We start from the raw sequence: 22,567 nt of genomic DNA on the forward strand, positions 1-22,567 counted from the left end.
TTATGGTATATCTATATTTAGATTTCTGAGCTATGTCTATACTGTCTTCCACAGTGGCTATACCAGTTTACGTTTCTACCGAAAGTGGATTAGGGTATCTTTTCCCTCATATTCTAAACAGCGTTTGTTATTTGTTGATTTCTTTATGAGAGTCATTCTAACTGGGGTATAGTGAAACCTCATTGTGGTTTTGATTTGAATTTCCCTGATGGCTAGTGATCCTGAGCATTTTTTCAAGTGTCTGTTGGCCATTTGAATTTCTGCTCTTGAAAAATGCCTGTTCAAGCCCTTTGACCATTTCTTAATGGGCTTGTTAGTTTTGCTGTGGTTGAATTTCTTGAGCTGTTTATAGATTCTGAATATTAAGCCTTTATCAGTTGTGTAGTTTGCAAATATTTTCTTCCTTTCTTTGGTTGCCTCTTCACTTTGTGAGTGTTTATTTTGTAGTACAGAAGCTTCTTACCTTAGTGTAATCCCATTTGTTAATTTTGTCTTTGGTTACTTGTGTTTCTGAAGCCTTTTCCAAGAAGTCTTTGCCTATGCCAATGTCTGCACAGGTTCTACATTGTTCTCTAGTAATTTGATGCTATCAGGTTGTAGATTTAGGTCTTTGATCCATTTTGAGTGGATTTTTGTGTAAGGTTTAAGGTAGGGGTCTTGTTTCATACTTCTGCATGTGGAGATCTAGTTTTCCCAGCACCATTTGTTGAAGATATTGTCCGTGATCCAGGGGTTGATTTTAGCTCCTTTGTCAAAAATAGGTTGGTTATAGATGAGTGGATTGATTTCTGGAGCTTCTATTCTGTTCCATAGGTCTGCCTTCTGTCTTTGTGCCAGTACCAGGTTGTTTTCATTATTACTGCCCTGTAGTATGTATTAAAATCTGGTATGGTGAGATATATATATATATATATATATATATATATATATATATATAAAATAAAACAAGTCATACTTTGAAATAATCAGTAAAGGTAACAGTAGTAAAGGTTCAGTAGTAGCTGAATATTTTCACTGTATCCTATTGTCCTGTTTCTTTGTAAACATCAGTATATGATCTTATTTGAATTTTTAGAAATTAATAATGATTGGGGCCAGTGCCATGGCACAATAGGTTAATCTTCCACCTGCTGTGCCAGCTTCCCATGTGGACACTGGTTCTAGTCCTGGCCGCTCCTCTTCCCATCCAGCTCTCTGCTATGGCCTGGGAAGGCAGTGGAGGATGGCCTGGGTACTTGGGCCCCTGTAACTGCATGGGAGATTGGGAGGAGGCACCTGGCTCCTGGCTTTGGATGGGTGCAGCTCCAGCTTTTGTGGCCATTTGGGAATGAACCGACGGAGGGAAGACCTTTCTCTCTGTCTCTGCCTCTCACTATCTGTAACTCTGCCTCTCAAATAAACAAAATCTTTTAAAAACAGAAATTAATAATGATTAAATACACTTCCTCCTCAAACATAGATAGATGTTATCTTATTTTGAATAGCTTCAATATCATAGCACATTTTGATGTTTCCACCAAGTTAGGCAGATTATATCGCAGAAAAACATTATTAACTGGTATTGATACATTTTCTGCTATACCTTTTTCTTGTTATTTTCCCAGTCACCTTGTTGGAGTTTCTTGATGAATTTAGATGATTTTTGTTTCTTCTATCTAATCAAATGACTGATGAATGATTCAAAATTCATTTATGTACCTTTAAATGATGAGTTTACAAGAACAAAGATTTATGGTATAAGGGAATCACCGAAAATGAATACAAGTCTGTTTCCTTTGGTAAATTATAATTCTTATTCACAGTGTCAGAGGAATAAAACTCCAGTACTAATGATAGTCTTATATCTTTGTGTTACCCAGTGCAACAGTGACTATGTGCCTGTGTGTGGCTCCAATGGAGAGAGCTACCAGAACGAGTGTTACCTGCGACAGGCTGCATGCAAACAGCAGAGTGAGATACTTGTGGTGTCAGAAGGATCATGTGCCACAGGTATGTATGTGATTCTCCACAAAACCCTCTGAATGGATTTCAAATCAAAAAGCCATGTGTGATGTTTCCTATTATTTCAAAGTAAATGAGTTGTGTTATATAATTACTAAACATTTCTTTTGTTCTTTTGTACAGGTCATGCATTATTCTTGGTCTTTTATTTCCAAATCACTTCTAGAATAAAGAGAGTTCTACCATAAAGACAATAGTTAATTTAAATATTTGTTATTTAATGAAGTGATGATAGTTGAATGAAAGTCAAATATAATTAGAGACCTTGATTGACTTCCCAGCTACCAAATATATAGAAATCTATCCATGCATGGCTAAAGTTTTTCTGTTTATTTAAAATGATAATATTATCTGCTAGAAGGAAGTTTTGCAGGATTGAATTCTGAAGTTAAAATTTTAACCTTAGCAACTCTATAAAATGCTTTTCTTGCCACTTAGCACATTATGTTGAAGAAAGTATTTGTGGTAGATATAATTTCTGATGGCATCTATCCTTTCTGATACAGTTAACCTGGGATTCTACATAGCTTTTGAGTTATGTTGTAGCAAGAAAGCTATAAAGAAATTGAAAAGGAATTGATTTCATATGCTCTTTAGATTTTCCTTTTGTGTACTACAGTTGTAAAAGTTTAACAGGATTGTGGTTAGGGAAGAAAACTAGATAAAGCTGAGCTTGAAGAAGCAAAGTGTAAAAGTGGAGTTGAGGCAAAGGAAGACCTTTCTCTCTGTCTCTCTCTCTCTCACTGTCCACTCTGCCTGTCCAAAAAAAAAAAAAAAGTGGAGTTGAGATTTCAGGCTAGACTTGATATATCAAAATCATTTTTATTAAAATATGCATAGTGTCCAATAATAGTTGTTCTTCATGGCAAATAAGCATGTTTCAGGAATAATTCATCATTTCTGAGAATTTGAATGATATATATTCAGAGAAAATAATAATGACATAAATAATCCTTCCAAAACTGAAAATAAAGAATAGTGTTATGCAAAGTCTATCTTATTCAAAAGTACCTGTAAGATAATGGGTGCTTCTACTCTGGGTTATTATTTTGAAAAGTGAAATATTTGATGACTTGAGAAGGATGACAAATGAGCATGGAGAAAAGTCTCATATTTTTGAAAAGATTATCTTCAGCTTAATGGTTCTCAGTAATTGTTGATATTCTAAGTTGTACTGAGGTTTCTGAAAATTACCAGAAGGAACTGGTATCATTTCTCTGGCTTTTTTGTTTGGTTCTGGCTTTTAAGTAGTCTCTTCTCCAAAGCAATTTTTTGCCTCAGGATGTGAATGTTCTTTCTGGAAGAGTGGTGGGGAGGGAAGCTGGACTGGTGCTCCACTTGCTTCTTATTTGTTAGAGCCAACAGGTCATTGCTGTTGGCCTGTGAGTGAGAAATAATGAGTAAAAGTGACAGCAGTGTGTGAGAGTTTCTGGGCAGTATTCCCTCATAAGAAATGGAAGGGACCAGCTTGCTATTCTGCTAGTAAGGAATGAGAACTAGAAAGATAGACAAGGAGCAAATTAATTATGAAAAATCCTTTAGCAATACCTAAGCAATAAAAACTTAAAAGCAACACTTTAGGATACATAGGATAGAAAAAAATGGTAATCTGGACTCCCAGAAACCAGAGAGGATGTAGTCAAATACCACAGAATACTGAGGAAAGGTTTTGCTTATGCATGATGATGCATCATGATGGATGTCTGTCCTTCTCACACAATAACCAAATGAGGAACAGCAGGTAATAGTCATAATAAACAGACCAGAAGTGGTTATGGCTAGTGATGGTTGGTAACAAAATTTCTCCTTCTTACTTGCCAACTCCAACTTCTTGTCAGCAAATTCTCCTGATTCATTTAAGCCTTTCCATTCTAGTCCCTGATGTGCTGGTTATGTGATGAAAAGAAATCCGTAGCTAAGTAGAAAATTTAATAACAATTGAATAATCTGTCCTTAGCTCATTCATACACTTAGATTTCTACAGGATTTAATTAGTAAGCCAGTCTTGCTGAATACATCTTCCATTGACATGTAAATCTAAAAGAGTTTTGATCTGAATAATCATGCAGAGATCAAAGCATTTTTGATTAACTACGTCTGACTGTAAATAAATTGGGGTTCTGACTTACGATCTAAAAAGGATTCTCATTCATTTCTTCATAGATTTTCCATTTTTATTTTGAAGCTATTTGACACTGACTGGAGGTAGCAAGTTCTGATCTCTTGTAATAAATGACAAAAGACTTAATTCTGTCTTTATTATATTTCATTGAACTTACAAATGTTTTTAGTTGTTGTTCACAAGATGGTATCCTTCTGGGCTACTTAATGTTCTCGCTGTTGATTTAACTTTTTGTCTTGTAAGAAACACATTAACTAGTTTCCCAGATTCCAACAGCATGACTCCTTTCCTTCAGTGTTTGCATCTTATTAATGAGACTATAGTAAGCTATTTATCTCTCAGTTTGTCAAGAAGATTCATCTTATAGTAGAAATACATTAAAGATTCCCATAGCTGTTTCATAATGATGCTTTGGATTTATGCGACCATTTTCCCAATATATTCCTTCTTTTTTTCATAGCCATTTAATTTGGATCAAATTAAATGCTAATTTTCTTAAAGATCATGAATTTTTTGAAACATTCATGGATATCACAAGCTAAAATACTGCTGCCATTATTTTCTGATTTTTCCCCAGTGACATATAATTATTTGAAAACTAATAATGAATAGGCAAGATGCTTACTCTACAGTTGTAATTATCATATTTCAGACGGTGCTCAAACATTTAGAATATGCTATTGTTCTGTTAGCCTCCAAGTATCCCAGTGAGGTAGGCATTACTGTACATTTTGAATAGAGGAGAAACAAGCTTAGAAGCTGGAATGACATTCCCTATGTCATTCAGTGAATAAAATTTGGAGCTGAGAACCCATGAGTTTTTAATGCATTTCCTCTTAGTTGCTTGTAACTATAGAATGATGAACAATACATTGTCTTTGACTAGAAGAAATTTATGGTCTTAGAAGGAAATAAAAGAAGAAATTATATGCATTCAAATGATATACAGATAGAATATATTTTCACTATAATAGTACAACCTTTAATTTAGATTCTCCTGATTGTAAGTAAAACTGAATTAAGCTTTCAAGTAAACTGAACATAAAGCAAGTAATTTTAAATGTGGAAACATTCACAAAGGAAACTTAACAAACATTGACTGTCAAGCACTGTTCTGTCCAAAAGATAGTACTGTGACTTATTATCAGTTCAGTTAACAGGAGCTTTTTCCTATTATGGACATGAATGCAACAGCCTTTCTTGATCTGTTATCATTAAATTGTCAAATCATAGAATTTAAATACCTGTTTGATTTTAAACTTCCTAAGAAGAGTTTTTATTATTACTATAAATTGTCTTACAAATTAGCTTGCCTTTAAAGAATTAATATATTGGCCCAATGACAGACATCTAGTCACATTAGCAGTTCATTAAGGATTGACCATTCTGATATAATACAGTGTTAGACTGTGTGAATTTAGTTAATGTGAGTCTCTACCAAGACTACTGCTCCTTAATGACAGTGCTAATGCCCTAACGTGATAGCAAGGAAGAAGACCACTGGGAAGGCATTCTTTCTTTCGTATGTGTCTACCCTCTAAGGATCTTTACACACATAACACTTTTTTTTATTAAAATTTATTTATTTTTCATTTATTTGAAAGGGAGAGAGAGAGAAAAAAATCTTCCATCTGTTATAGTTCACTCCCCAAATACCTGCAACAATGGGGTCTGGGCCAGGTCAAAATCAAGAAACTAAAACTTAAATTGTGTCTCCCACATACATGGCAGGAGCAAAGAACTTGTGCTATCACTTGCTGCCTCCCAAAGTGCTCATTAACAGGAATCAGGAATATGGGAGCCATGACTCAAATCTAGGTAGTCCTATATAGGATACTGATATCCAGTGACATTGTAACTGCTGTGTCAAATGTCAGCCTCCACCATGACTCTTTCTGTTTGGTGCCTGTCAGTAGAGTATCATGCAAATAAATAGAATTTTTTTTTATTTTGATTGCAGTAAAATTGCAAACATAAATTCATAGAAGCAGTGTTTGATTCTTAGAATTTAGTTGAGATTTCAATGTGGGATGACACCACATCAGACATGTTAATTCCAGTATTAGTCTTATTTCTCAGCATTAACATTAAAATACACAGCAAAGATATTCAGAATGCTAAACAATGGGAAGGCAGAGGGAAGATATGTGTGCAAGTAATAAAGGTAGAAGCAGATGGAAACTCAGTGAACATGACTCCAATCAGGAGACTGAGTGTTTCTGGGAACTGAGTCCTTGGAATAGACAACTTTGACCAGATTAGTTATTTGGATGCTAGGAGACAGAAGTGGAGAAAGAAAGGGTGCTATTCCTTTACTGGCAGTTACACTCAGTGTATACCCAATTTCAAGCACAAAGGCAAAAGTTAAGCTCATCTATGATTTCAGAAGCAAAGGATGATTATTTAGTTGCAGATAGAATTATCTACAATTGTAAGATTTGTAAAACATGTTTGCAATTACCTAAAATGATATTCATTTTAAACTGTTTTTCTCTTTATTCATATGCAATTTGTAAGAATATAAGCCTTAATTAGGAGTTTATTTGACACATGTATTTTTTAGTTTCTAAAATTCACTGTGATAAGCATCCTATTATCAATATTTTTGGCCAAATGTACCAAATTCACCCTAATTAAAATAAAAATATCAGATATTTTGCTCAATCAAGTTCATGAATTTTTCTGAAGCTGGAAAATACTATTTTCATAAGGTTGAAGGATAAAAATGAGTATACTCATATATATTATGTGTGACTTTACTCATATATATTATCAGGTTATATAGTAGTAATTTTCACAATGATATTATAGTATTAAACTGATAAAGTACTCTTGAACTTTAAAACATTATATTTTTCATGTGTTTTTCAAATAAATGCAAATTCTTTCAATTTTCCCTCCCAGATGCAGGATCAGGATCTGGAGATGGAGGTAGGAGATGCCTTCTTCTATTGTTGAAGACTTATATGTTAATATTATTATAGATATTTTGTCATTTGTTTTCCATTACAAATATCTAAAACAAATTTACATTTTAGATTTTAGGAAAGGGAAAAACATAAAAACATCATGTCCTTTTTAAGTAAATGTGTATATTATGCAGAGTTTTGGTTATTTATGAATCTTACTCTATCCCTCCATAGATATTCTTAATGTCAAGGCTTTCAAACAGAAATTTCCACCATTGAGCTTAAGTTGGCTTTTAAAATATATTATAATAAGCTTAATTAATAGGTATTAATATGAACACATATGCCTACATAATTATCATTATCAAATTTGTAATTTGAAACTAAAGGAGCTTTAGCTTATGAAAAATTTTTTAAAAAATTTAAGACAATGAAGATATAATGTTATCTTTGTGTCTTTGATTAAATTAATATGTAGTTATTTTTGCTGGCATAATATTATGTTCCTTATTTAAAGAAATATATCATAGAGAGGAAGAATTTTTAAAGATTGATCTGATAACCTTACTGACAAATTATAGATTGAACCTTCTTTGTAAACGCTTTTCTGAATGAAATCCAAGCAAATTCCATTTTTATCCATACAATGCAAAACAAAACCAAAATCAAACCTAGATATAATTTCAAGATTAATAACAGAATGAATAAAAGCATAAGTATCCTCTTAAAGCCTTGCTTAAATAATGGGAAATAAAGAAGTGTATGATTCGAAGTCAAATTTAGTTTTTAAATGCAGAATTGATTAGAAAAACAAAAAAAGTAAAAGGAGCCTTGGGTCCCAGAAACACAAATCATTAATGTACATTTTATCTAGTTCAGGAAATACTTCAGAGATTTATGAAGTTGTCTTGTGTAATGAAAGGATTAACAAATTCAAGTGAGCAATACCCAGTGAACACAATTAGTACAGTATGTTAAAGCACAGGTTTTTTTCCATGAAGACTAAAACTGAACAGAAGTCAAGACTCAAGTATGGAATGTATTTCACTGTGACATGACCTTGGACAATCACCTGATGTTTGGAAAGGTTCCTTTTTTTTTTTTTTTTTTTTTTGTCCCTTCTACAAAATTACGTCCATCCCACCTCAACTGATTAATATAGTATTGTAAAGAAAGCTTCCTTAGAGGTTTTGAAAACAACAGTTTAGAAGATCAAACTAAATCATAAAGAAAAAGAAAGGTAAAATATTCCTTCAATGGATAATTCACCATTGAAGTATTAAGAAATAAATCAAGTTGGATCAGGTGTATTTGTTTTGCTGCAGATACTCATTGCCTGTTTTCATTCATTGTTATTAGCACATGCAGGTGAATGTGAATCAAACTCTTCCTTGATGCGTTACATATTGAAAGCTGAGGTTCGTTTTGTGTTATCCTGTGATCTGAATAAGGCTGATTTTCTAGGAAGTAATTTTAATCTCACGAGTATGACATTTATAACTTATTTCATACCATATGAGTGATACATGACTTGGAAACTAGTTTCCTTTCTCTATTTTTTTTTTCCTTTTTAAAACAACTCTTCAGTTGTGGACACTTTATAGTAATCTGGAGTTAAAAAAATAACTTCTTAATACACGCTTGTGTAATAAAAAAACAAGAGCACAAATCCAATTAATTTTGAGTTGTAGTTTTTTAAACAATTATTCTTGTAATTGTGGTAGTGAGTACCTCCTCCTAGCTGCATGAACATTTTAAAAATTAAAGATAAGAGGTTTTTTTTTCTTAACTAAAGTGCTTTTTTCTAGTTTCTGGATTACCTTGCTCTGAAATACTGATAGTTTAATTTTCTTTAAACTTTTCATTACAAGAGGGTCAAACAGCTTAAAAACTACAACCCCAAAACCTAATGTAGAGTGGCATGCATAAGTTCACTTTACATATTCATTGGGTTGTGCTAAAATATATAATTTGATTGCCACCCATAGTGGAGGATAGACTTACAACTGTATCTTAGTTGAGTTAGTATTGCTAAGGCATCAAAGAAGCCATTTTTTAGTCCTCAAAAATGGTTGACTAACTTTTGATTGTGTGGCTAATGTAATAATTGTTGTGATTGTTCTAACTGGTCTCTATTCAGTATCTCACAGTGCTGTTTCACTTTGTAATTGGGTCATCTTTACAAGTGCTTTGGATTTAATGGCTATTTTTCTAATTTCTTATTTTAGCAAAAGTTATTATTCCCAAATGGAGTGCATGGATTTGAAAAGTGAATTAAAAAAAATTCACTCAGAAAACATTTATCATGTATGACTGTCATAACTGCTATTATCATTAAGCCCTCATATCTAAAATCATTTAAAACCACATTGATTTTTACTTTTTTAAGATTGTTCTATATTTTTAAATAAGTGAATATTACATTAGCAATGAAGATTAGACCTGATTATTTAAAAAATAAATTAAACTTAACCTACTTACACAAGGGCATATGTTTCATTAAGTGTATCTGAGGGACTATTTTTAACTGCAATATAGAAGAGATGTGAAGATTTCATAAAAATTATGTTAATTTGTTAATATACACTTTATAGAGAATTTTAAAATCTTTGTTTTGATCTATTTATTCAGATGAAGCTACTGAAATAGTTAGCTACTGAAATAAAATGTGTTATTCTGTCTTTGGCATGACCTGCTAATGCCTATTCATTCATAAAGATAATTTGTAGAATCATAAGAAACAAACACTGCATACAAATCTTAAAGGTTGGTGTCACATTTCAATGAATGCATCCTGTTAGTGTTAAAAACCTATTAATATAAAAATTAATTTTGTATTATTAGTTTTGTACATAAGGCCCTGTGTTTATGTTACTCTATTTTTTTGAACACAAATATGGTTGGGAATGTATCTGCGTCATATAACCTATCTGGATAGACTCACTTGAAAAAAATTAAGGATAAACTAAATATGATATGTGGACCAAATTCTAAGAACTTTGAGAAAGTTATTGAAAGATAAGGATTGGTATTTCATATGTGTATATATATGGAGAAGTAATGTTGTTAATAATAAAACGGGTGTGTGTAGGAGGGATAATAACCTCTTATCTACCCACAGACTTCGTAAACCACAAATACTGCAGGAAGTAAAAAGGGTGTGTGGGTGGTTATGGTATAATTTTTAACCCGTGCATTTCTCTGAGTCACTTAGGCATATTAAAAAGGCAAGGCTGTGTATATTTTCCATTACCCTCTTTTAAAAAATATTTAGAGATTTCTTAGGTTGTTGCTAGATTCCCAAAAATTAAAAAATGCATTTAAATATTAAAGTAATTACAATTATATTCTGTTGTACATGTGGGAGAACCCACAATTAAATTTTAATAACATCTATGGAAATTGTGTGATAATGACTGTGGGAATAAAATGAATTTAAGATACATGGCATAGATACAATGAGTGTAGTTGTATTTCATGAGGTAAAAGGGAGCACTGGGATTATTTATAGAACTTACAATGTTAAGAGAATTCTTTAATAGATTAATGTTGGATATATATGGCAACAAGTCAAATTAAATTTATTGCTATTATAAAGAAAGTCTTATTTTATATGAATTATCCAGGTAATTATCTTATAATAGCATTATTGTAGAAAACTACTTGACATATTGCTTTATTTAATGAAAAATTTCCTGTATAAATTATCTTTATATAAGGTAATCAAGGTGTCCATAACTCATTTATTTCTTAAACATTTTGTTTTGAAAACATATTTACATATTTACTTTCAAGGCAGAGAGAGAGAAAGAGAGACAGAGACAGAGAGATATGACCCATTGCTAGAACAAATTCATTCCCTAAATGCCTGGAATAGCCAAGGTTAGGCCAGGCCAAAGCCAGGAACCTAGAACTCAATGTAGTACCCTTCATGACTGTTGGGGACCCAAGTTCTTGAGACATCACCTGCCATCTGTACACCTGCCAGGGTGTACATCAGCAGGCAGCTGGAATTGGGAGTGGAGCCAGTCAAATTCAGATACTCCAGTATGGAATGGGCATGCCAACCAGTGTCTTTAACTACTGCATCATAGGCCTGCCCCATTCTTCATATACATTTTAGATAGAACAAGAAAATTTTATATTTCAAAAAAAAAATGTATATTTTAGGCCGCTATTTCTGGTCATGTAGATTGCTAAAAATGGGCAAAGGGTATTGTAAGAAGTTTAAGAACTTAAAAAACATTTTAAAAAATTCTTGTCTGTGTAATGTGAATTTGATGATATTCAGGAATTTGGTTGGCTTGAACAAGTGTGATATAACCTGGGCACTATGGCAAGATTTCTGAAGCTGTAATGATGAATATGACACATTTCTTCACACTCAGGATTACATATAAATTTCTCCTCAGCATTTCAAGATATGAAAAGAAAAATAATCCCTTACAGAAGGAAAATGTTAAATATACTGTAAATAAAAAGGGCCTGAATATTCATTCCCACATCTTGAAGTAATTTTTTCTTCTATGTTGCTGTACTCTTTCCCTGTCCTGACCAGCATTTGTACCTTGCCTCTTTATTGTCACCATCAGAATACAGCAAGCACAATATGCATCACCATTGTGTTCACATAAAAGCCTAGGTAAGATAGGCATCAATTGTGGGCAGCTCCCGCTGAACTACTGCTTCAGGAAAGAAGTCTCCCAAGCTTGCACTGTCTGAGATTCTTCCATGGCAATACGGAGAGCATTAGAAAGCAGAGGCTATCCTGTAATTTGCTTTCCTGTATCTCAGACTGTTCTTGCTCTTCAAAATGAACTTACAGTCATCTAAGCCTCAACTGAAATTGCATCTTAGCTTTCCATAGGTTGGAATCCATCTTGTTTTCTTGTTACCTCAAAAAGAAATAAAAGTGAGATGTAGCAGTAAAACAGAGGTAGAAAGAATGAAGAACGTAGAATATATAACAAAATTGGAAAAACAAAAAACGCAAGCAGCATGAGGGAAACAAAGTGAGAGTGATGGAAAGTGAGAAGGAAGAAGGCTATGCTAGAGTTTGTTTTCACACGTGAATACCATTTTACACATATATTTATATGTATTTGCCATTAGGGCATTCATAGTTTTCTGAATTTCCAGATACTTGGAAACTTGACATGGTCACTACGAACTTTGGCCTGAATCATCCTTATGGATTTTTTAAAAATTATATAGGAAAAGAAAGTTGAATATTGTGTGTTATAATAGAAATGACATTAGATGATGAATCAGAACATATGCATTGTGGATTTTCAGTTGGCTTGAAGAATACCTATTTTATTTTTATTCTCAGTCTCCTTGGAGGTTCATTTATTTGCTCACCTAAACAGAAAAGTATCTTACAGGAAAGATGATACAAAGTACTTTGAACTCCAAAACATTAAAAAGAAATTAAAAATTAATATCACCTTTGGTCTTTACTCTCACTTACTATAAGAAAGAATATAATTTCGTTTTTATAGAAAGCTTTTATTTAATAAATATAAAATGCATAGGTACAACTTTTGGATTATGGCGGTTTTTCACCCGTACTCACCCTCCCACCCCCAAACCATCCCACCATACTCCCTCTCCCATACCATTCTTCATTAAGATTAATTTTAAATTATCTTTATATACAGAAGACCAACTCTATACTAAGTAAAGATTTCAACAGTTTGCAGCCACACAGACACACAAAGTATAAAGAACTGTTTGAAGACTAGTTTTACCGTTAATTTCATAGTATAAATCATTAAGGACAGAGGTCCTACATGGGGAGCAAGTGCACGTGACTCCTCTTGTTGATTTAACAATTGACACTCTTATTTATGACGTCAATGATCACTCGAGGCTCTTGTCATGAGCTGCCAAGACTATGGAAGCCTCTTGAGTCCACAGACTCCAACGTTATCTAGACAGGGCCATAATCAAAGTGGAAGTTCTCTCTTCCCTTTAGAGGAAAGTACATCCTTCTTTGATGGCCCCCTTCTTTCCACCAGGATCTCACTCACAAAGATGTTTCATGTAGGTCATTTTTTTGCCACTGTGTCTTAGCTTTCTATGCTTGAAATGCTTTCATGGGTTTTCTAGCAAAATCTGAATGCTTTAAGGGCTGATTCTGAGGCCAGAGTGCTGTTTAGGGCATTTGTCATTCTATGAGTCCACTGTGTGGCCTGCTTTCCATGTTGGATCATTCTCTCCTTTTTAATTCTATTATTATTAGCTAACATTTGGTCTTATTTATGTGATCCCTTTGACACTTATTCCTTTCTTTATGTTCAGCTATGAACTTAAACTGATCAAGAAAGAATAGAATTTCTCTGAAGAGTTTAATTAATATTTTGAATACTCTAATTAGTGATTTTCAGCCCAGGATTTAAAATATTTTGCAGGGATAATAATAACTCTATGAATCCAGTCTAGTTTCTAGTATTTAGAGGCATAACTAGAACAGCTTGATGTGAAGTGAAATCACAGTGTTGATTCCCATAACAGAAGACAAATACACCCAGAGAAACTGCAGTCACACAAGACTGAAAACTAATGAAAAATGTTTAAAATTTCAAAACAATAAATAATTAGTCTTAAAACTACAGTGATAGGCATAATGCCCCCACAGAAAACCAACAAAGAAGAAATGGGAAAGAGTCACAATATGAGAGATTCCATATATTTAAAAGGAGTAATTTCCATGAGGGCTTTATTCATTACAAAGTTTTTCTGAAGAGATTTGAGTTCTTTTGGAAATAAATTCTTTTAAAATAGATGGGAAAATTTTATTACAGTTCTGCTCAATATCAGAATGTAAATTATGTTAATCTGTAAGCATGTCTATATTGATGTAAAGTGTTACATGGTTTATAAAAAGCACTATCATAAATTTAATTTATGAATCATACCAACAAATTATGGATATTCAGAGGAAGATCAGAAAGGATGAGCATCTTACCCACAACCCCAACAGCAGTAAATACAATAATTAAGCCAAGAAGGAAGGAAACTCTAGTCTACAAGCTTGCCTTGACTCTAATAACTATCTCTAACAGCTACAACAGACCACATTTCTTGTAATTTATATGTCATAAATCTTACCAACATTGCTATGAGATTTAATTGTATCATATTCTTAGCCCTTCCCACTCTCCCTTTTGTTTCTGAAAGCATCTATTCTATTCAATGTAATACTCAAACCCCTATAAATGTATATCGTCTGCTGAGTTAACCTTACTCGCCAGCCCATGGTGTATATTGATTGCCATCTATTCTCTTGTGTCACTTTTACCCTGTGCTCTCCCATCCCTAATACTATTATATTTCTTCTACAAGTATTTCTTCTAAGGTGTTTTGTATCATGTAATTTCCTGTTAAAAATCACATAGTATGCTTGTGTGCGTAGCAATATAAGGTAAAGTCTAAAAGCATAAATGCTAGAATTATAGCCTTAAAGAGTTGTCCCTGGTGCACCACTTACAAGCCATGTGGCCCTGAACAGGCTACTTACACTCTCTATTTTTATCTTCTGCATTTGTGATTTTAGCAGGGTTTCCAGGAAAATATTCTGAGGTTGAGATCTATGTGTGTGAAATGTACTCTTTGGTACTCTTAGGATCAGCATCTGTGGAGGGAAAGAAAGCAAGACTGGGAAAAGGAATAATTTGAAATTGTGCAGTTTCAAAAAGCCACATCCTAGCCCATACGGAGTTTTCAAGATGAGATGGCTCCTGTGAGTTGTCCTCAGATGGAATGATGGGGCTAACCTTTAAGAAGAGGGAAACTATGGTCTATAGGTACAGATAGTTCTAACTCTATTAGTAGCTGTCTGTTTGCAAGGACTGCGTGAGAACTTATTGATCACCACTGATGTGGGCAAGCTTCGTGAGGGAGTGCACCCTGAGCCAGGGTGATCTCTTCAAGTATAGACTGGACCTGTGAAGGTGCTCAGAGGTGAGCTGTCTCGGTGCAACACTTCCCATGACTCAGAAGGGAAAGATTTGGACAATGCATCACAGCACCCACTAAAATCTGTAATATATAAAACAGCCAATAGAACAAAGTCCTTGTCCTTGCAACATTTATTTCTTGTGAAGAAACACAAACAGTAACCAAAGAAACAAGAAAAAGAATAGACTGTCATTTAGTAATGAGTGCTGTGTAGGAAGGGAGAAGTAGGATAAGGGAAATAAAAGTTACTGATTTGTTTGCAAGGAACAGGAAGGTTTGAAGAAAGGCAGAGAGGAATGGAAGAGCCAGCTGTGGAGAGAAGCATGGGCAGGACATTCCACGTCCACCAAGGGAACAGCAAACGCAAAGACTTGGCAGTAGATGCATATATGTGTGTGTATATATGTGTGTGTGTGTGTGTGTGTGTGTGTGGTATTCCAAGAGCATAAAGGACATTTGTTGTACTATCATAAGAAGATCCTTGGTTGAAGATCAGAGAGAATAGGAGTGAACCTGCCTATTCTGCTATAGTCTTTAGCTCTTCCTTTTTGAGAGCTGAGAGCCTGAGAGCCTTTCAGATTGTCTGGAACGGGGGAGAATTTGATCTGACTGGTTATTTCTTTTTTTTTTCTTTCTTTTTTCTTTTTTTAAGAATTATTTATTTTGGGGAGCCAGCACTGTGGCGCAGTAGGTTAATCCTCCGCCTACAGTGCTAGCACTTCATATGGGCACCGGTTCTATTATCGGCTGCTCCTCTTCTGATCCAGCCCTCTGCTATGACCTGACAAATGTTTCTACACAAAATGGTTTACTCTGCCATCTCTGGCCTGGGCCACAGTAAAAGCTTTAGTGTAGTTTTGTGATCACTGAGTTGGTGCAGGAGTCATTCCAGATGTGCTGATTGGCCTCTCTAGAGACCCTGACATTCACAGAATCACATCGACTTTGGCAGGTAGGATCTGACTCATTGATTTGGTGAAAGGATATGTTGAGCTGCATGGTGTCACCTTCTCTGGCCCCTTAAAGGCCTGTGATGTAACTGAAATCTAATCCTTATGGGTTGGAAGGCTTTACAATGTTGAGGATTTTTTTTTGTAACTCAAAAGACAACTATAATAGGAGCTTGAATGTAGTTATCTTTGAAAGTAGGTGTTATTTTTAAATATAATTAAAGAGAAACACAGCTGGCAGTTTCAAGAAAAAGGAGAATTGGTAGTAAGAGTTATTTTATTGCATCTTAAGTAGCAGAATGACATTGAATGGTTATATTCTGGAAACCCAAGCTCACAGGGTCTTTGAAGCCCAAGCTGCCCAACCACATTGATGCATTGATTCAAGAGACTCCCTTGGCCTTTCACTAAGAGAGTGCTCCCTTATGCTGAGGGCTGCTTTGAAACTGGATGTGGCAGAATTATAAAGTTAAATCCAATCCTGTAAGTCAGCAGACTTGGTGGATTTTCTACTGTGACTAGTTCTCAGATCTTTATCTCCAGATCTTCCACCAACCCCTTATTTCAATCCCTAGACATCTCTTGTCCATAATATTGGGGGGAAAAAAATCCTAAGAGGTAGCTCTGCTTCCAATCTTATCATCCTAAGTTTTTTCTTACTTACACACAGTGATTTATATAAAATACTTATCCAAGCATATCTTTTCCGTCCTTACCACCCAACAATAGCTGCCCATCATCCTTAGAATTAAAGTCAGTCTTCACAGTAGCTGATGCAAAAGAGACCTCCAGAGCTGTTCAAGTTCCTTTCTCCAGCCTCTTCATTCACCGTCTGCACCTCTACCTTGTCACCTCTGTATACTTCTTCATTTAGAGTAGCTCACTGGGCTGCACCATCAATTGATTTCCTACCCGTGTGCTTTGCTGTTGATCTTCCTGCTTCCCAAAACCCTTTCTATGTTTTTATCTAAATATCACTCATACCACATGACTCCCTCGAGTTCAACTTCTTCTGGATCATTTACACAATCCCCTGGTTTGACTAAGCATGCTCAGCAACTTTACTTGGTATTACCAATCTGATTCTCTGAAATAATTTGTGTCTATATGTGCCTGGGCTTAGTTATTAGTAGTACCTCTATATCAGAACATGAAACTTATACTTAGTAGAATTTCATTTAATATTTGCTTAGCTAAACCAATTCTTTATAGTAACAACAAAAAAAGAAGTGTAATTAAAGTTTGAAATAATTCCTTCAAATGTGTTTTGAGCCATGAGCTCCAAGCAGGTCTTCTGAGTGGGTGGTGAGAATTCAAGTAATTGACCCATCATCTGCTGCTTCCTGGGCACATTAGCCAGAAGTGGAAGTGGAGCAGCCAGGAATCCAATATGAGATGTGGACGTCACAAGCAGTAGTTTATCCATTGTGTCACAACAAGTGCCCCTCCACTGAAAGTTTTATGCTCTACTTTAAAATATTCCAAATTCTGGGGCCAGTGTTGTGGCACAGAGACTAAATTACTACCTCCGATAGTGGCATCCTGTATGAGCACCGGATTGAGTCCTGGCTGCTCCACTTCTGGTCCAGCTCTCTGCTAATGGGCCTGGAAATAAGCAGATGGCCCAAGAGCTTGGGCTCCTGCTTCTGGCCTGCGAGACCCGGCTAGAATTCCAGGCTCCTGACTTGACCCTGGCCCAGCCTTGGCTGTTGTTGCCACTTGGGGAATGAACTAACATATGGAAGATCTCTCTCTCATTCTCTGTGTGTGTGTGTGTGTGAGAGAGAGAGAGAGAGACTCCCTCTCTCTGTAACTCTGCCTTTCAAATAAATAAATCTTTTGAAAAGTAAATTATTTGAAATTCTGTAATAAAAGTTGAATATGAAGAGTTTAGGACGCTAAAGTAATTCAGTTTATTCTAACTTCATAGAATGGGACTGAAATGCAATAATAACAAAAACATAGGAGTCTGATCCATCCCCATCAAGAAAAAGGTCAGAAGATGATACTCACAAACCTACACAAAACCAGCCTCAAAAATTAGCAGTGGTTTTTGTGAGAGTATTCGGGCCCTGCAGGAAAAGAGGGAGATCGAAAATGAGCCTTTCAAAAATAGATTGCAAGCTTAGCCTGAGAGACATTTTCTTTATTTTGCAAGTGCACAGCATTGGATTACTGGCACATTGACTTGTTCACTTCTGTCTACTGCATTCTCCAAGTGGTATGCAGAGAAAAAAAGCTGAGGTTATTTTAGGACTCTAGCTAGTTAGTTTGTAGGTAATTGAGGTAATTGTACCCTATGTGAATACTTTATTCCACATCCAAATTACTATTAAAATACCAAATGACTTTGGCCAGAGAATAGAATCATTTGGAAATCTATTTGATGCCTTAATTTGGTATGACATTGAACTAGTGGCAGAGAAATCCTGTCTTTCCTAAGTTTTTAGGAAATTACAATGCCTACCCCACATAAATTCACTTTAATAACCAAAGAATATTACTTGGAAAATAAAACACTATTACTTCTTCACACCTATAAAGTCTCTTTTTTGTATAAATGTACAAATTGTTATTGTAGAAAATTATTATGTGATTCCTCTTTTAAAAGATTTATTCATTATTTGAAGGCACAGTTACAGGAGAGAGAGAGAGAGAGGGAGAGAGTGAGGGAGAAAGAGAGAGAATCTTCCATCCACTGAAATCCTGAGCCAGCAGCTTCTTACAGGCCTCCCACATGGGTATTAGGGGCCCAAATACTTGGACCATCTTCAACTGCTTTCCAAGGAGCATTAGCAGGGTACTGGATGTTAAGTGGAGCAGCTGGGATTCAAACTGGCACCCATATGGGATGCCAGTGCTGCAGGCCAGCAACTTAACCTGCTATGTCACACCACTGGCTCCAAAGTCTCTTAATTCAATGAAAGAAGAGGGTAAAACTCTATGAGCCTCAACTTCTGCATTATGAAATATGCAAAGATAAATGGGGGGATGGATCCTGCATATGATGTCATGGAAATTCTAGAACAAATGTTTTTACTGATTGAAAGTACAGACTCAACAACTGAACCTGCCGAATTCATGGAACTTTGTATAGCATGGAGTTGGTGCTTGATAAATATATCTTTTTTAAATTAAGGAATAGATTAGTGAATTACCAGAATGGCAATGTCAATGGATGCGAATGCAATAAATTGAAGCATGAGTGAACTTGGAGGCCACTCTCTTATTTTCCAGTAATTATTAACTATGATCCTCAACGTACTTAGAGCAGATTTAGGGAATACCAGGTTAAGCATCATCCATCAACATATCTGCAAATAATTGTATCTCCTTCCATAACTTCAAGCCATACCTGTAATCTCCAGTCTCATTCTATGTTCGCATCTCTTCCCACGCCCTTCCTTTACCTCCCAGTAAATGAAACTGGAGCATTGTAGCAATGCTGTGTTGTGGAGGATAAAAAGGAGAGTTTGGAGAACAACATATGATAACATACTAATGAGAGAGAAAAAATGATGTTTTAATGCAAAATATTGTAGGAAGAAAGGAGAAAGCAGTGATGTTCAACATTTTATAGAAGAGTCTTAACATTCAAATAAGGAGCAAAAAGAGGTGAAATTTTAAATAGTTTCAAGCTTGGGTAGGCCACATTGGTTTTGTTTGTCCCAACTCTTAGCATGTCTTTCCATATTAACACATACATTTGTTTATTAGATGCACTTCTTAAATTGCTTCTATTTTTGTATCAGATATGTTTTGAGAAGAAAATCAAGAAAGAAAAATGTGTTCCAGATACAGATTTTCTTCCTAATTCCATCACCGCATGCCTTTTTCTCACCCATCTGAAAAAGCACTTAATGCTCCTAGTTGATATTTCATTAGGAAAAAATGGGTTTCATTCTTGCCAGACAAGACAGAGGTTAAAATCAATGTTTTAATTCTGCTGAGTGAGAGATCCAGACAATCTTTTTCTGATCCAGCACTTTTAGAAAAATATATTCTATGGAACTTGAATGCCTCAAGATGCTAGTCTGCCCAAGAGTATCCAGTTACCTGAGGTTGGGAAAGACAGCATATTCTGACTCTTTCTGAGAAATCACAGATAAGATGAGTAACTAGTCCAGGTTTTCCAGGATGTTTTCCAGTTTTTGTGCTGAAAAATCCCACATCCCAGGAAATATTTTAGTCCAGATAAAACCATAGCAATTGATCACTTCAGTCACATATATTTTACAGGTCTTGAAATAAAGAGATGCTAAATTTTGTTGAAGCCATGTTTTTTTGTTTTGTTTTATTTTGTTTGTTTTGTTTTTTGTTTAAAGAGCATCTCACCATGGAATATTTTTCTTAAACAGTGATGTTAAAACTCAAAGGAGGCTGGCGCTGCGGCTCACTAGGCTAATCCTCTGCCTGCGGCGCCAGCACCCCAGGTTCTAGTCCCGATTGGAGCGCCAGATTCTGTCCCAGTTGCTCCTCTTCCAGTCCAGCTCTCTGCTGTGGCCCAAGAGTGCAGTAAAGGATGGCCCGGGTCCTTGGGCCCTGCACCCGCATGGGAGACCAGGAGAAGCACCTGGCTCCTGGCTTTGGATCAGCGCGGTGCGCCTGCCGCGGCAGCTATTTGGGGGGTGAACCAACGGAAAAAGGAAGACCTTTCTCTCTGTCTCTGTCTCTCACTGTCCACTCTGCCTGAAAAAAAAAAAAAAAAAAAAAAAAAAAAAAAAAAACCCTCGGGATCCATGCTACGTGCTTAGAGAAACTCTGCCCCAAGCCTACCCATTTTTGCTCTGGCCCCTGCAAAGTTATCAACAGACCCTTTGCTGTTGGTCTGTGTTGCAGGGCAGATGTTCACTGGGGACTAATCTAGCCACTCAAACCAATTGCGTTTCCTCCTTAAACTTTTCCTAGAGTTACTTGCAGCCTCAAAGTTGAAACTTAAAACATTTTCTAAATAGGACATATTTGTTTTCTCAATTTGAAATAATTCTCCTTTCTCAGTCTCTTTCACAATATTTACCTGTCTATGCCAATACTTTGCCAATTTCTACAGGAATGTCATGCACTGTAAGGAAAGGCCTTAAAAATGACTATGTTCCAACTCCTCTTCGTTTGCTATCATATAATTCTGATGAGTCTTAATTGCATGTAGATATGTACATGCGAATTTAACAAAAGAAAGCAGTGAAGAGTTTGAGGCTGTCATATGACGAAAGAACTCTCTGATGAGTGGGACAGCAGCTGAGGGGAAAGAGGGGGCTAGGACAAAGGAATGAGATGCACAGAAGGCATCGTATGTGGGGAGAAAGAAAAATTCAGACTCAGAGCCGCTCAACTTTATTTTTTTTACCCAAATTAATTATTCCATCTAGGAGTACATATCTTTGTTTTCTACTGCATCCCTTCCCTGCCAAACAGTTCTCAATGGCAAAGCCCATTCCAGTGAACGCCAAAGGATAGGTCCAGTGAATCTATGCTACTGAATAGTGTTCCATACAATGTATTTGTTTCAAGGAAGACTTAAATGCTGCTAAATTCTGGGATATTTTTCTAACGTTTTCTACTTAGTTTTCAGCCTAAATATGTGAAAATTTAAAAGCACTAATTTCTGACATTTCTAGCACACAGTATCTGCTGATAATGCTGAGGGAGCATTCCTTTTGACAGACTCTCTAATTTTTGTACCTCTGGGGAAAAGACCACACAAAAGAAAAATGCAAGTTGCCTAGTATTCCCTGAGGTTATTGGGTAGGTAAGTGAATAGATGGAAAAGTGCAAGAAATAGGTATTCTGCTTTCAAATAGGGCAATTATTGAAACATTGATAGATAGATCACTGCTAATTTAACATATGTGTGTGTGTTTGTATGTGTAGTGTGCATACGTACATATATATATATGTATCACTAAAGTTTTGACAGTTTATCTTCTGCTTTAATTGATAAGTCTATAGTAACCCATTAAAGCCTAATTTATAAAGATTAATTTATCTCATCTTTTATTAAAACACTTTAGGAATACCTACTATGGGTTTGGTATGTTATAGCCATATATACCAGCTATAAGTCTTTTAAGAAAGACCTATCATCTCCAATTTTCTAATGAGAAAGTAAGATTCACAAAGAAATTTATTGTTCAATATCATGCATCATTAGGAAAAAAGCCAGCATTTATACCCAGAATCTTAGTGCTCCAAAGTTTCCCATTTCTCTGCTGTTTCATGTGTAGCCTCATATATTTTAAAGGCAAACATTTAAGGCAGAAAAGTATAATCAGTCATGTGAAAATCATATTCATCATTTATTAATTTTATTAAATATAAGGTGTTGCTGTTAAGTAGAAAATTTGCTTCTAGTATTCATGTTGCTTGTTTTGTGTGATATGACTTTGGCTTACCAGTTACCTATATGCATGAGTATCTCTCTCCTTCTCTCTCTTTCTCTCTCTCTCTGTAACACACACACACACACACACTCACACACAAATTTTTATTCAGAGAATTCACTCTGCTAATATTTATTGATAATGTAGTAGTTATTATTGTGTTATCCTTTATACTATCTGTGTATTGATTAAATTGCATTCTATTATTATATTTTGTGCCTACAATATTTTAAGTGCTAGAGA

General features: G+C 35.2%; 1 protein-coding gene across 4 annotated transcripts in view; it reads left to right on the top strand.

Annotated features, from left to right (window-relative positions):
* The window catches only part of TMEFF2 (transmembrane protein with EGF like and two follistatin like domains 2), a 306,033-nt gene that overhangs the window by 13,242 nt on the left and 270,224 nt on the right, over positions 1-22,567 (top strand). For all 4 annotated transcript variants that reach the window (XM_002712353.6, XM_089330149.1, XM_008258851.5 and 1 more), the window contains exons 3-4: positions 1,860-1,989; positions 7,028-7,054. In XM_002712353.6, coding sequence (XP_002712399.1) covers positions 1,860-1,989; positions 7,028-7,054 — 157 coding nt within the window. The remainder of the gene's footprint in view (positions 1-1,859; positions 1,990-7,027; positions 7,055-22,567) is intronic.

This window comes from Oryctolagus cuniculus, chromosome 3 (genome assembly GCF_051225735.1).
Source record: "Oryctolagus cuniculus isolate XC-2025 breed Fujian yellow rabbit chromosome 3, ASM5122573v1, whole genome shotgun sequence".
Taxonomy (NCBI): Eukaryota; Metazoa; Chordata; class Mammalia; order Lagomorpha; family Leporidae; genus Oryctolagus; species Oryctolagus cuniculus.